This window comes from Bos mutus, chromosome 21 (assembly GCF_027580195.1).
Source record: "Bos mutus isolate GX-2022 chromosome 21, NWIPB_WYAK_1.1, whole genome shotgun sequence".
In the NCBI taxonomy this organism is placed as follows: domain Eukaryota; kingdom Metazoa; phylum Chordata; class Mammalia; order Artiodactyla; family Bovidae; genus Bos; species Bos mutus.
The window spans coordinates 41385758-41402069 of NC_091637.1; the positions used below are offsets into that span (position 1 = coordinate 41385758).

General features: G+C 37.7%; 1 protein-coding gene across 2 annotated transcripts in view; it reads left to right on the forward strand.

The window, feature by feature from the left end:
* Nucleotides 1-12520, forward strand: part of NUBPL (NUBP iron-sulfur cluster assembly factor, mitochondrial) — a 243748-nt gene extending 231228 nt beyond the window's left edge. Inside the window, exon 11 of one of the 2 annotated variants that reach the window (XM_070358699.1) lies at nt 10682-12520. In XM_070358699.1, the coding sequence (XP_070214800.1) occupies nt 10682-10780 (99 nt within the window). In that variant the 3' untranslated portion in view covers nt 10781-12520. Of the gene's footprint in view, nt 1-4932; nt 5319-10681 lie in introns of those variants that run through there. The other variant, XM_070358700.1, reaches the window with a different exon arrangement.
* Nucleotides 12521-16312: the final 3792 nt, after the last annotated feature.

The window sequence follows — 16312 nt, forward strand, 5'->3', positions numbered from 1 at the left end:
CTCAAGTTATTTTATTTCAGTGTTAGAAGTTCGGCTGATTGTTGAGAGAAGGAAACCAAATACAAGAAAAAATTGAGTTGAATGTAGGGAAACTGTATAAACCTTTAGAGATTGAATTTTCACTGCGTTTATTTTAATAAATATGATTGAGGAGGTAAGGTGGGAAAATTAATAGTGTTTCATTGTCTAATATAATTTGTGGTACAGATAGATTTTTCAAAGACTGCTGAAGCTCACTGCCTTTAAGTGTAAACTCTTTTGTTGTTCAGTCTCTGAGTTGTGACCAACTCTTTGTGATCCCCTGGACTGCAGTACACCAGGCTTCCTTGTCCTTCACTATCTCTCAGAGTTTGCTCAAGTTCATGTCACCAAGTCAGTGATGCTATCTAACCATCTCATACACTGCCACACTCTTCTCCTTTCACCGTCAATCTTTCCCAGCATCAGAGTCTTTTCCAGTGAGTTGGCTCTTTGCATCAGGTGGCCAAAGTATGAGTTTCAGCATCAGTCCTTCCAGTGAATAATCAAGGTTGATTTCCTTTAGGATTGACTGGTTTGATCTCCCTGCAGTTCAAGGGGCTCGCAAGAGTCTTCTCCAACACCACAGTTCAAAAGCATTAATTCTTTGGTGCTCTATGGTCCAACTCTCACATCCATACATGATTACTAGAAAACCCATAGCTTTGACTATGTGGATCTTTGTCAGCAAAGTGATGTCTCTGCTTTTTAATATGCTGTCTAGGTTTGTCATGGCTCTTTTATTTTACTCTTTTTAAAATAGAAATAAAATCATATGTGTATGATTTTATTATATATAATACTTTTATTATATACATAATATATATAATCATATATAATAAAGTCATATATATCTCTTCTTTCCTAAGTAGCAGTTGCTGTTTATGTTAGAAAGTGACTGGTGTATCAGTTTTAAGGTAATTCTTATGCTCCTTTGCCAAACAGCCTCAATCAGTCCTCTTAGCTTTTCTTTTTTTCCCATACCAAATAAATGTAGCTTTAGAGTACCGTTATTTTGTCCACCCATAACTATTCCCCCTTTCATTCTAGTTTGCTTCCTCTAATCCTGTATGAACCGAAAGACAAAGGAGCCAGACTTTGTTAGAACTGTGAATACAATAAGGGCAAAGCTGACAACCAGGAGTCTGAGATTGGTCAAGTAGATTCATTTTGAACTGTCTCTTTCAGGACCCAGAGCTCCTTTCTCTTTCTTAAGGGTTGACAGTTATGGTACAGGCGATTGAGTTGCTGGGATATGATGTCTGAGTAAACTTACTATTGTATATATCCTTGTTTTTCCTTTCTCTGCCTCTTATGTAGTAATAAATGTTAAATTTCCTTTTCAGTCTTTTCTTTGAAATCTTTCAGATAAGCAAAAAACATAACCTTTTATTGCTTTCACAACTGAAGCATGGCAATCTCATCTACTGTAAGTGTACTTTATGCAGTGAATGAAAAGTTGTATGAAAATTGAGGGTTTTTAAAGTCAAATACTTTTAAATGCTTCCTGAGAGCAGCCTATTTAAAGATATGTAGTGGTGAATCCTTTTCAATAAGAATAATTGTCTAGTAGTTTATTTCAATTATGAATTTAGGTTTTAAAATATTTTCCCTCCTGTCCATTATTTTTTTTCTTTGAGATTCTCCAAAAGCAAAAACATTTCAGAAAGTTAAAGGAATGTAACATAACAGAGAATATAGAGCAGCCATCAAAAAGCAATATGATTTAAAGCTCTAAACAGCAGTGTTTGTAGAGTTTTTTGGTTACATGTTTTTTTAAATCTCATTTACACTTACGTAAAATTAGATCTATTATTTTACTGTTGCTGGCTGACATTTATGGTAATGTGAGCAAGCTACCCCTTTGTGGTTTAGGCTAGACTTAATCTGGTGAAGTCTCAGCTAAAACTAGTGAGAATTTCACACACCACATTGTCAGCCTTACATATGAAGACTTCTGAGCAGTTTTTTAAGATTCAGACATGTCCATAAAAAGAGATTTAGAAAATGGAGCTTTGTATTTATTTTGTTTCCATGGAAGTTATTGTTTCCTACTCTTAGATTGCAGACATTCATTGTTATTAACCATCTTTCTAACAATAATAGCAGTTATAGTATGTTAGACACTGTTAGGCATCTATATACTTTCAATGCTCACGACAACTTAATACAATGTATAAATAGTTCCCATTTTTCAGTTGAGAAAACTGAGACTCATAGAAGCTAAATAATTTTCCAAGGTCACAGAACGGATAGATGCCAAGATGTGATTAAAAAGCAATTCTCTTCCTTCTAAATGTTGTCCTCTTCATTGTGTACCTCTGGTGGTTTAGCCGCTCAGTCATGTCCGACTTTTGCGACCCCATGGACTGTAGCCCGCCAGGCTCCTCTGTCCGTGGGATTTTCCAGGCAAGAATACTGGAGTGGATTGTCTTTTCCTTCTCTACTCACCTTCTGAGTCCTCTACTAATAGCTATGATTTCTTCAGTTCCTTCTAAGAAATGAGCACAGTACTTGAGTGCATTAAATACAACATACTCTCTTAATTTGATTCTCATAACACATTTGTGAGGTATGTTTGATAATCTCCATTTTTCAAATGAAGAAGTAGAGATTCATTCGCAGTAAGGAATTTGTCCAAGATAGTACCCGAGGCTATTTCCATACTCAGCTCTGAAACTGTAGGCTTGCATCCTCTTCCCAAGGCAGTATCTGCTTCCCTTCTCAATTAATTGCAAGCTTGCTTCAGTGTCTGTCTATTGTGTATATTTAGGCTGGCTTTCAGTTCACCTCCTTTTCATATTACAGAGATCTAGATAAGAGGGGTGGTCCCATTGGTGTGCACAGTGGCAGCCATAATACAGAATATCTTAACCTGGGTTTGAGAATTCCTCTGAAGTTATATCCAGAATGTATGAATGTGCATTTTTCTGGGAAATTGAACAAGAGAGTTACTAGATTCTCAAAAAGGTCTCTGCATGAAAAGCAAAGCATTAATTAGTATTAGCCTGGGATTTCATTACCAAGAATGCTACTTTCTAAGTGTGACCTTAGATAAGTTCCCTCATGTCTCTGAACCTTTCTCTCTGTCTGTAAATTGGTATCATAATAAGAGGGATTAAATGAGATGATAATGTGAAAATATTTTGCAAAATGCCAAGTAGAATACAGCTATGAGTATTTATGTCTTCTGAAATGTCCTGTGAAAGTTGTCATGGTACTAATTGTCTTTCTTCCGCCCTTCATCAAAGGGTTGAGCCCATTTATGCCCTTCCCCTTACATAGCTTCAGGTAAATGTCACTCTTTGGTGACATCTAAAAATCAGCAGAATTTGAATCATAAGATGAGGATAGAGTTCTCAGCCTCAGCATTAAAGATTTTACTAGGACATCAGGAATTCCTAGACATTAGGAAACTGTTGTTGAGTCCTGGAATTAGGATCCTTCTGATGACTTTTATGGTGAATGTTACCTTCTAATAATCCCCTTCCCTTTTCCCCTGTGAACTTAAATGGAAATCTGCTCTCAGAAGCTGGTTTCAGCCATCTCAACAGATTCTGCCATATGCATGGAAGCTTAGTGCCCATTCTACCTGAATGTCTTCATTTAAAGAATGAAAGAAGTGTTTACTTGCAAACGTGATAAATTCTATAAAAATTAATGGGATGGAATATGTCAAATTATTTGTTAATTCTTAGCCCTTTAGACGGAGAAGGCAATGGCACCCCACTCCAGTACTCTTGCTTGGAAAATCCCATGGATGGGGGAGCCTGTTAGGTTGCCATCCATGGGGTCGCTAAGAGTCGGACACGACTGAGCGACTTCACTTTCACTTTTCACTTTCATGCACTGGAGAAGGAAATGGCAACCCACTCCAGTACTCTTGCCTGGAGAATCCCAGGGACGGGGGAACCTGATGGGCTGCCATCTATGGGGTTGCACAGAGTCAGACACGACTGAAGTGACTTAGCATAGCATAGCCCTTTAGATTGACACTTTTCATTGTTAGCTTTTAGGGGTTTGCTACAGGCAAATTTATTAATAAATAAAAGTTTCATCTTTAGCTTTTTGTCTTCTTACTAATCCCTCCTTCTTTTGTCTATCTTTAATTAATCCCTCCTCTCAGCACCAGGTTCCAGGGCTCTCATTCTCTGTCCATAAAATCTTCTGAAATGAGGCATTAGGAATGTAACTCTTCCAGTAGTATTTAAAAACATAGTGATGAATTGAAAGGTGTGGAATGTGTTGAATTTGAGGCATCATTGGAAAAGTTGGGAGGGGCTAGAGTACCAGTTAAAAAGCTCCAAGTGGCTACTACCTACTCAACCAAAAGTCAAAACCGTCTGCATATGTGCACCATGGGCTTCCCTGGCAATGTGGGAGACCCGGGTTCCATCCCTGGGTTGGGAAGATACCCTGGAGAAGTAAATGGCAACCCACTTCAGTACTCTGGCCTGGAAAATCCCATGGACAGAGGAGCCCGAGAGGCTATAGTCCATGGGGTCACATGACTGAGCGACTTCACTTTTTCACTATGTGTACAACTGAGGAAACGAGAGTAATTGAAGCTATAAATATAAGTAGTGTAAAATAGCCAGAGAAAGCAATAGAGGAAGGGAGAGAGAGTGGACACTTAGGATTCAGAACTCTTAAGTTCAATAACATTTCCTCTGGTGTGTGTAATTCTAATTGTTCATTCAACTATTTCTACCTTTTGCCTTTGGTTGAGTCCAGGACACAATGATGAACCTATAATAGACAGTTAATCTTGTGGTTTCATTCTGTTTGTCAAGTAAAAGTCTTAATATTGGATGTTAAAAGCTATGCTGTAAGATATACCTGGTAAAGGCTTTAAAAGGTAAGTAGAAGCCTTATTGTCTTATAATTTCTACATTATAATCTCATAATATGCAGATGACACCACCCTTATGGCAGAAAGGAAGAGGAACTAAAAAGCCTCTTGATGAAAGTGAAAGAGGAGAGTGAAAAAGTTGGCTTAAAGCTCAACATTTAGAAAATGAAGATCATGGTATCTGGTCCCATCACTTCATGGGAAATAGATGGGGAAACAGTGGAAACAGTGCAGACTTTATTTCTTTGGGCTCCAAAATCACTGCAGATGGTGACTGCAGCCATGAAATTAAAAGACGCTTACTCCTTGAAAGGAAAGTTATGACCAACCTAGATAGCATATTGAAAAGCAGAGACATTACTTTGCCAACAAAGGTCCGTCTAGTCAAGGCTATGGTTTTTCCAGTGGTCATGTATGGATGTGAGAATTGGACTGTGAAGAAAGCTGAGCACCAAAGAATTGATGCTTTTGAACTGTGGTGTTGGAGAAGACTCTTGAGAGTCCCTTGGACTGCAAGGAGATCCAACCAGTCCATTCTAAAGGAGATCAGGCCTGGGTGTTCTTTGGAAGGAATGATGCTAAAGCTGAAACTCCAGTACTTTGGCCACCTCATGCGAAGAGTTGACTCATTGGAAAAGACTCTGATGCTGGGAGGGATTAGGGGCAGGAGGAGAAAGAGATGACAGAGGATGAGATGGCTGGATGGCATCACCAACTGGATGGACGTGAGTTTGAGTGAACTCTGGGAGTTGGTGATGGACAGGGAGGCCTGGTGTGCTGCGATTCATGGGGTCGCAAAGAGTCGGACATGACTGAGCAACTGAACTGAACTGAACTGAACTGAATCCTAATATGAAATGACTGTGTATGGAAAACTAGAACTTCACATCTTTAAAAACAAAGACAAAGGGGAAAAGCTCACCGTAAAGCTTGTGTACTTTGGTTGTCATACAGTGCCTTTACTTGGTAATGATAGATAAAACAAAAGGAAGGGATTTAATTTACTTAGTCCTCAGGCAGGAAAATTGTCCAAAAGGATATGTTAATATGAACTCTTCAATGGGATTGTAAATTACTTGAGGTCATAATAGTAATAATAGTAGACATTCATTCATTATTTACTTTTTGTATTACAGTACTTCACATACTTTATTCTTACCTAATATGCCCCCAAGCCCTTTGAGGTAGATACTATTATTATAACTGTTTTACAGATAATGGAACCAAGCCTGGAAGGGTTAATTCACTTGCCCAAGGCCAGTGCTAATAAGTAATGGAACTAGGATTTTAAAGCTTACTTGTCTGACCTTAAGGCCCCAACTCTTCACCAGAGAGTGCTTCTGCCTCCTTTTTTTTTATCATTGCATCCCACAGATTTCCCTAAACTATGCCTTGCATTAAGAACCGAGTCAGACACGACTAAGCGACTGAACTGAACTGAAAAGAACCAAAAAGTATTTGTTGAATGAATCTTCATTGGCTGAAAAAATTCGATCTCAACAATTTTGTGGAAATTGAAACTGTTAAACTAAGCACTTTCAGTGATTTCTCAGCAAATGACAATCTAACTGTTACTTTCAGTGTGATATATTGAAAGTTTAAGCTTGGGGATAGTCCATTAAAAAGCAAAGGTTAAATGTAGCAAATTTGATTATTATGGAATCTTTATTTTGTATAGTGAGATAGGTTTATATCTCTAATTTAATGTAAGTAAGAACTAAGAAATTATAGAATGATGGCCTTAGCTTGCTTTAGTGCGCTTTTATTTACACAGTAAAATATTAGACTTAAATACCTAGAAAAGCTACTAGGAGATAAAAGGTGTTAATATTTATAAAAATGCGTGGGTGAAAATAAGCACTTTGGCAGGGGGGAGCCACACTGTGCAGCGTGTGGAAACTTAGTTCCCCAACCAGGGATGGAACCTGTGCTGCCTGCAGTGGAAGCACAGAATCTTAACCACTGGACTTCCAGGAAAGTCCTGAAAATCACACTTTCATTTTAAAAGAAATATTTCTTTATCAAGTATATGTTATTTCCATTTTAAAGCAAAATCTGTTGTTTCTGGTGACTACAGCAGAGATTGAAACCCTTTTTAGACAGTACATTTTGATTGGAATTACTTGTATTTTGAATTTACTGTTTAATGTGTGATGTGGCTTCCCTGGTGGCTCAGTCAGTAGAGTCTGTCTGCAGTGTGGGAGTCCCGGGTTCAATCCCTGGATTGGGAAGATCCCCCAGAAAAGGAAATGGCAACCCACTCCTGTATTCTTGCCTGGACAATTCCGTGGACAGAGAAGCCCGGTGGGCTACAATCCATGGGGTCGCAAAGAGTGGGACACGACTGAGTGACCAACACTTTCACTTTCTTTGTGATGTGGTGGGTTTTCCAGGTGGCTCAGTGGTAAAGAATCTACCTGCCAATGCAGGAGTTGCAGGTTCAATCCCTGGGTCAGGAAGATCCCCTGGAGGAGGAAATGGCAACCCACTCCAGTATTCTTGCCTGGAGAATTCCTTGGACAGAGGAGTCTGGTGGGAGTCCATGGGATTGCAAAGAGTCAGACACAACTGAGAGACTGAGCACACAGCCTACACGTGATATGCTAGAAGGAGCTGGGCTTTGGAGTCAGGCAGATCCAGTTGTGAATGTTCTTCATCCTGCTAACTTTGTGACCAAACAGACAAGCTCAGTTTCTTCATCCACGTTGAGCCAATGGTGTTTATTTTATATCCGTTGGATTGTGTGATTACTTATACTAGTACTTAGTACAGTATGTACTCAGTAAAAACATATAAGGTCTTATTCATGCTTTGAGAGCTATTTAAAAGATTTAAAAGAAGAATGTAAATGAAATTTTAACACTTTCTTGGTAAAATAAAATATAATTCACCTATTAGGGAACAAACATAGTTTTTTCTTTTTTTTCGGGGGGTCTTACAGTATTCTGCTTATTGACATGGGTGTTGAGTTACAGAAGTGTGTTCAGTTGGTACACTTGCATTGCTGTGTGCACTTAGGATCCATGCATGTATTTTTAAAGAAATCTAAATACATATCACCAGTGAAAAAGTAGCGTGTGAAAGTACATTTACGTGTGATCTTCTTACATAGTCAAGGTAGATCTTTAAAGTATTAAATAAAATTACTCTGTAATTCGTTTTTTTTTAATTACACTGTTGTTTCTAGATCAAAAACTGACAAATACCAAGTATATAACTTCTAAAGAAAAGGAGTCAAGTGTTTATTTATTTTTAAAAGTTAGTAGAAAAGAAGTTAATATAGGTTGAATATGAAATTAAATCAGGTCTTTTGAGGAGACCACAAAAACTTGATAAATACAAACCCAAATATATCAATTATTAATATTAACATAAATAACCAATTACTCCTATTAAAGTCAAACATTTCTGCTTATAATCATTGGATCTTTTTCAAGAAGTAGAGCCAAAATGTAAGGTGTAAAGTAGTAATGTGAAACATATATTTTATGTAATCATATATAATATGTTTCAACAATGAAACAAGTAGCCTGGCAATATATATATAGACAATATACACTTAAATGTGTGTCATTGTTGTAATTAGCATAATTTAAAATTTCCTTAATGAACAGTTTTCCAGCATGTTGATTGAGAGATAACAGACATGACTGACTTTTTTCATTCCCAACTCCCAGGGGGAAATGCAAGTAAATTTTTTATTTTAACATATACACAAACCTATTCTTATTCAAATTCTTTCCCCATTTAGGTTATTACAGAAATTGAGCAGCGTTTCGTGTGCCATATAGTAGGCCCTTGTTTTTATGTATATGTATATTTAATACCTATGTATCCACAGATACATACACATACACATATACACACACATAAAGGTAGCTATATGTGTGTATACATATTCTTCTTCTTTCTGGTATAATATGTGACAAATATTAAATTTATGATGTGAGTTACGAACATGGGTTTCTTTTTGTGGCACAAAATTATAATATATATATGTGTATATGTATATAATTATATGAAAAAGTGAAAATGTTAGTTACTCAGTCGTGTCTAACTCTTTGCGACCTCACAGACTGTAGCCCGCCAGGATCCTTTGTCAATGGAATTCTCCAGACAAGAATACTGGAGTGGGTAGTCATTCCCTTCTCCAGGGGATCTTCCTGACCCAGGGATGGAACCTGGGTCTCCTGCATTGCAGGCAGATTCTTTACTGTCTGAGCCACCAGGAAAATCCGACATAATTATATATATCAAAATAATTCTTTTCCTTTTCAAAATGCTGATTTCTAATTATGTTGTATCAACTTCATAATGTAAATACACAGGGGTCTATATTAAACTATTTCCCCAAATGGAGAAAATATTTACTTTTGAGTATAGTTTTTTAAAAATAATCAAGATGTATGAAACACGGTTAAACATCAAGTCAGGGTAGTTCAATTAAATTCAGTTAGCAGTTCAGTCTCTCAGTTGTGTCTGACTCTTTGTGACCCCATGGACTGCAGCATGCCAGGCTTCTTGTCCATCACCAACTCTCAGAGCTTGCTATCCATTGAGTCGGTGATGCCATCCAACCATCTTATCCTTTGTTGTCCTTTTCTCCTCCTGCCTTCAATCTTTTCCAGCATCAGGGTCTTTTCCAATGAGTCAGTTCTTTGTATCAAGTGGCCAAAGTATTGGAGTTTTAGCTTCAGCATCAGTCCTTCCAATGAATATTCAGAACTGATTTCCTTTAGGATTGATAGTCAGAGTAAAGAAGCCTCAAACAGTTCTTTTACCATCCAGAGTCAAGGAACTGGTCTGCCTGTGTTCAAAGCCCAGCTCATCTCGCACTAGCTGTGATGCTGTGGACAATATTCTTCATCTTTCTGAGTCTTGGTTTTCTTGTTTATAGAGTGGGAATAATGACAGAATTTACCCCTTATGATAATTGTGAGGATAAAATGAAATAGTACTTGACTGTTATTAAGTACTCAAGTAAATTTTAACTATTACCATTACATCAAGTGGTGCTGGTTGTAGGGGTAGTAGAATTAGTATCTACACAACTCTTAAGTATATAAATGTATAAATTAACAGTTTTAGAAAATCTTACTATTGTCTTACAGTTACTCTTTATAGATAAGGTAGAAGAAGTAAGTAGTATTTGCATTTTAATTGTTTAAAACTTTGAAATACAAATGCCATGACCATTGTTCTAACTGGACTGTGCAGGCTTTAGGTCAGTTGTGGCCCACTTGATGCTTGGGAGCTGCTTTTTGTGTTATGTTGTACTGGGGTCGTAGAGATGGACAATGTGACAACTGATTCTAGGAATTCTTGCATGGTGCTTAAATCTCACTGCTTGGTGCTGGTATCAGACACCATTCCCAAAGAGAATGATGAAAATGCTTTCTGAAGATCAACCTAGGATGGTATAGATAGTCTTTTCAAAAATGACTAACAACTCTTAGTGCCAAAGAAGTATGGCAGTATCCCACTCAGGATATCAACTTTTCAGAAGAGGAAGGTGTAATTTTTCTGCAGCTGGACTGGGTTGCTAGTTTGCTGAAACAGGAATTAGAGTTTGAAAAACAGTAATTGCTGCTACTAAATATTGATTTTTTTTTTTTTCTTCAGAAAGTTACCCTCCAAATAACCTAAAATCCTTTCTCCTCTGCCCTGCCCGCAATGTTCCCAGCAGTATCTTCTCACTATTGAATTTCTTCATCACATTCTGTTCAACTCAGCAGACAGCGACGGCAGTTTGTGAGTCACTTGATGTGTACTGGGGAGAAATATACAGCAAATAAATCTATTCTTTTCCAGGCCAAAGCCTACCTAAGGATTGCTACTGAAGTGGTAAGAAGATTACCACCACCTCCAGAGTCATTCCCCAAGTGTCTTGGAAATTTGCCTGGTCTTTGACAGTTAAGGCCTTTGGAAGTCAGCAGTGTGGTGGTGAAACCTACAGAAACAATAGCAATCATAATTATTTTCTTGTATTTCTAAAGAAATAATGTCCAGTCTTCAGATTTGATTTGCTAAACAATGACTCACAAATAAAAATTTTACATACCAATGCTTAAATTTAAAAAAAGTTTTTTTTAATGCTTAGGAATATTTTTGAAAGCTATTGTGTGCCAGCATCCCAGAACTGCATTTTATTTTATTGAACTATCCCAAGGCAAGGAATCATGAGTTAATATTACAAGCCCAACCTTCAATTCAGGAGAGAACCTTGCTCTTTCTGCAGGACTATAGAGTTAAAGGATTTACTGAGTATGAGTATGGACCTGAGTATGACAACTTTCCATCAGGCAGTGTGGTCTGGGTCTGAATCCTACATCTAGTACTATCTTGGACCCTTTCTTAATACAAATGAACTTCTACTTCTTCATCTAGAATAGACTCTCCCTCTAGACTTTATGAATCTGGGTCTGGGCATGTATATTTTTAACAAAATTATAAATATTTTGATTGTTTTGATTATGATGGCAATAATAATGATAGCTAACATTTATCAAGGGTTTTCTTGTGTCCTTATAGTTAATCTTTCATTGATTTGAGTGGAGTACTGTTGTTATCTCTGCTTTATAGATGGGGAAGTTGAGATGTGGGAAAGTTAAGTGTTGTACTGAGTGTTACTGTTCTAGCAAGTAGAGGTTTGAACTTGGGCAGTTGGATACTGGATCCTTCCTTTTGTACACCAAAGGGCATTTGTTTATTTCAAAAGAGGAATGTGAATATAGTGTTCAAAATTTCAACTTATTTGACCATTAACTTTCCCACCTCCCCTTCCCCTTTAGGAGCATTTCATGAAGTTCATATTTCAAAGAACACACCTTGAAAAACATCTTGTCTGGTTGAGGCTCAGAGAGAGAGAGTCAAGGGCTTCCCAAGGTTATAAAGCTGTAAGTACTGATAAGAGTTTAGTAGTTAATCCTCACTTTAAGGAGATGGTCTGTGACCTTTGGCAGATGCGTGAGTTTCTTTGCTCTGTCGTTAAGCAGCCAGAAAATTAGGTAAAGAGTTATATCTCATTATAAACATGTTTTTGCACACTTATGTTCACATAAAAAAAAAACTATGCATAAATGTTTTTGCATAGTTTAGCAGCTTTATTTGTAATAGCCAAAACAACCCAAAGTTTTTCACTGGGTAAATGGTTCGACAACCAGTAGTATATCCATACTATGGAATACTACTCATTGATGAAAAAGAACAAAGTATGGATACATGCAATGACCTGGATAAACTCCAGATAATTATGCTGAATGAAAAAGTAATCCCAAAAAGTTGTGTACCATATGATTCAACTTAACATTCTTGAAATGACAGAATTATAGAAATGGAGAACAGATGAGTGGTTTCCAGGGGTTAAGGAGGAGATTGGTGATGGGGGAGGGAATTGTGTTTGTGGCTGTACAAGGGCAATATGAGAGATCCTTTGGAGGATGTAAGTGTTCTGTATCATGACTATATCAATGTCAGTATCTTGGTTGTGAAATTGTGCAATAGCTTTGCAAGATGTTAACACTGGAGGAAACTGGTAAAGGGCACAATGAAATTTCTCTGTATTATTCCTTATAAGCTGCATGTGGATCTACAAATACCTCAAAATAAAAATAAAAGTATAATTTAAAAAAACAAACTTGTGCTGCTATATCTGAACTGAAGTCTTCTGGACCAAATTATCCATGCTAATTAAAATCATGAATAAAAGTATTTGTGGACACACAGTAATCATCATTCATCACTCTGAAAAAGAAGAAATGACTTTAGGTGGTAGATATGTAATTGTATTTTATTCTCTTTTTGGAAGAAGGCCGATGTGGATAATCATTGAGTACTTCAAAATACCAAAAAAGCAAGTAGTTGAACCAAGCTTAACCCTTCCTGGAAAAGGAATAATTTAAATAAGCTTCCAGAAGTGCCTAAAGTTGTGTACCAGAATTTAATACATCTGATGGAAAAATGAGAAAGAGTTTACTCATAAATATGTGACTTAGAGAAGATTCACATATGTAATAATGTGCTCCCTTCTCCCTCACCTATAAGTCTCTGCACATGCTTCCAGGTAAGTCACTGAAAAATAACTGTGGTTGGAGTTTATACCCAGGTTCAGAAATGAAGGAAGGGAAAGTAGCTCTGGGAGCAATAATGAAGCTTATTCCAGAATTTTGCCCCTGGTAGCCTTTGCTAAGCTTCAGGGAGCTGACTTCAAACAGACTATCAAGCACAGCTAGTCTGCCTCTTGCTAGAAGTAATAGTTATTTCTCATCCTTCACATTTCCATAGAATGTAGAAAATTTCCATTCACCAGTCCAGGAGGGAAAGACAAACTCTTGATAGCTTACAGTGAGCTATGTCAGATTCCTGATCTCCGAAGAAGATTTATCTTCGGGACCAGGAACCAGGCTTGATCACTCCAGAGCTTTTGTGTAGCAGAGTTTTATTAAAGTGAAAGAGGACAGAGAAAGCTTCTGACATAGACATCAGAAGGGGGACAGAGAGCGCCCTCACTCACTAGTCTTATCAAGGCCTTTAATACTTTTACCAGACCCACTCTGACAGCATACATCTTAAATTAACAAGATTAGAACTCTCAGGCCAGTGTATGCTCCTCGGTTCTGTCTCGTTACAACAAAGATTTGGAATGACGGACATTAAAGCCCTCAGCGCATCACAGCTCTCGGGTCTTGGACAAACTGTGTTATAGCTCTTAGATAAATCAGTGTTACACCTCTATTTTATTTAGAAGATAGCAGGAGAATCCATCCTCAAAGCATGAGGGCATGCCAACCCGAAGACGGGAAGAGGAGAGTGGAGGAGCGCGCCAGCACACAGGAGAGAGAGAGAGCCCTTTGGCTCCTCTTTTTATATGTTTTTCCCTCCCCCTGGGCCTGCCCTATGCAAATTGGGCTAGCCAGGAGTGCCGTTTGTTCTACCTGATGTCCTCACTCTGGTCCTCGGACCTTCCTTTGACCTTCCTTTGTTCTGTTTTCATGGGCTTTTCCCTTCCTTGTCTTTTAGCCACTGCCATTTTGGACTCTGCTTCCTATTCTACCTACCTAACAGAACTGACAATAGAAAGGTCTCATCAGACCCACTCCCACATTTTATGTCTTAAGATAACAGGATTAGTCAGAAGGTTCTTGTTAAGGAGAAACATGTCCTCCAGCAAGATACATTGTTATATAGACTAAGCCAAAGCAATGTAGAAATAACGTTTATCCTTTTCTCCTCCTTGAGAGCCTAGACCCCTTTCTCCTCAGGGACCCCGGACTTCTTATCAACCTGCCTCTACCTAGGAATTGACTCTCTCACTCCCCCAGTTGCTCCATCCCAGGGAAAGAGGAGTGACTCACGGGAAGATTGCTTCCTATCTCTGTCTCTGATTTCAGCCAAATCCTGAGCTTTCCAAGGTAGGCTACTGGGAAGCCCAAAGCTGTCCACCTCTACCTTGGACATGGGTGAGCAAGTCCATCTAATTTAGGGGTAGGGTATTTGGTAACCCATTGTGGTCACATGTACTTTAATCCAGCTACTGGTTTTTTGGGTTGTTTTAAAACTTTTATCTGAATTCTGGTTCTCTGCGTTCCAAACAGGGGAAGAATCCCCCTAAACAGACTCCTTGGAAACACTGAATACCTTTTTAGAATCCTATAAAGTTAAAACTGAAGAATATATGGAGATATATATCAAATAAGTCCACCACTGTATTTGAAGCACCTCTTGGTAAAAATTAAGTTCATTAACAGCCGGAAGTTTTTTTTAAGAGGAGAAGGGGAGTAGAGTTTTCAGAAATAGACATATATAGATATGATATCTTGATTTTCAACAAAAGTACGAAGGTGATTCAATGAGGAATAGATCATCTTTTCAGCAGTTGTACTCAGTCGAGCATCTTTTTGCCAAGAAATGAACCTTGGCTTATACATTATGCATTTACAAAAATTAAGTCAAAATGGATCATATACCTAAATTCAAAATCCAAAACTATGAATCTTCTAAAAGGAAAAGATGTGAGAAAAATCTTCATCATCTTGAGTTAAACTTGTTTAAATATGGCACAGAAAATTGCTATAAAACTGTAAAAGAAAAAGTCAAAAATTGTACTTCATAAAAATTAAAACAGCTATTTGAAATTAAAACAGTAGTTAAGGAAATTAAAAGGAAATTTACAGATTGGGAGAAAATATTTATACAAAATATCTGACAAAGAATTTGTATCTAAACTATATAAAGAACTCTTATAACCTGATAATAAGAAGACAGAAAACCCAGTTTTAATACACAATGGAGTATTACTCAGCCATTAAAAAGAATACATTTGAATCAGTTCTAATGAGGTGGATGGAACTGGAGCCTATTATACAGAGTGAAGTAAGCCAGAAAGAAAAACACCAATACAGTATACTAACGCATATATATGGAATTTAGAAAGATGGTAACAATAACCCTGTATGTGAGACAGCAAAAGAGACACAGATGTATAGAACAGTCTTTTGGACTCTGTGGGAGAGGGAGAGGGTGGGATGGTTTGGGAGAATGGCACTGAAACATGTAATATCATATAAGAAACAAATCACCAGTCCAGGTTCGATAACAGGATGCAAGACGCTTGGGGCTGGTGCACTGGGATGACCCAGAGGGATGGTACAGGGAGGGAGGTGGGCGGGGGGTCCAGGATGGGGAACACATGTACACCTGTGGTGGATTCATGTTGATGTATGGCAAAACCAATACAATATTGTAAAGTAATTAGCCTCCAATTAAAATAAATAAATTTATATTAAAAAATAAAAATAATTTCCTTTAAAATGAGTAAATAATGGGACTAGAGACTTCACCAAAAGAGATACCATTGGAAAGTAGTGTGAAAAATACACAACACCTTTTGTCATCAGGGAAATGCAAACAAAGCAAAACAAAAAACTCAAAATGAGAGGTTACTCTACAGCTATGAAAATGGATACAATGAAAAAGACTGACCACATCAAGTGTTGATGTGATACTCTGTGGATCCTCTGGAACTTTCATACCCTGTTGTGGGGAACATAAAATAGTACATTTACATTTGGAAGACAGTCTGGCACATTTTTAAAAAGTGAAAGATGCACTTACTGAACAATCTAACTATTCTGCTCCTAGTTATTTACCAAGAGAAGCAAGTATATATTCATATGAAGATTTATACACAAACATTCCTAGCAAATGTGGTCCACTGGAGAGGGGAATGGCAAACCAGTCTTCTTGCCTTGAGAACCCCATGAACAGTTCGAAAAGGCAAAGATAGGACACTGAAAGATGAACTCCCCAGGTCGGTAGGTGCCCAAAATGCAACTGGAGATCAGTGGAGAAATAACGAAGAGACGGAGCCAAAGCAAAAACAACACCCAGCTGTGGATGTGACTGGTGACGGAAGCAAGGTCCAAAGCTATAAAGAGCAATATT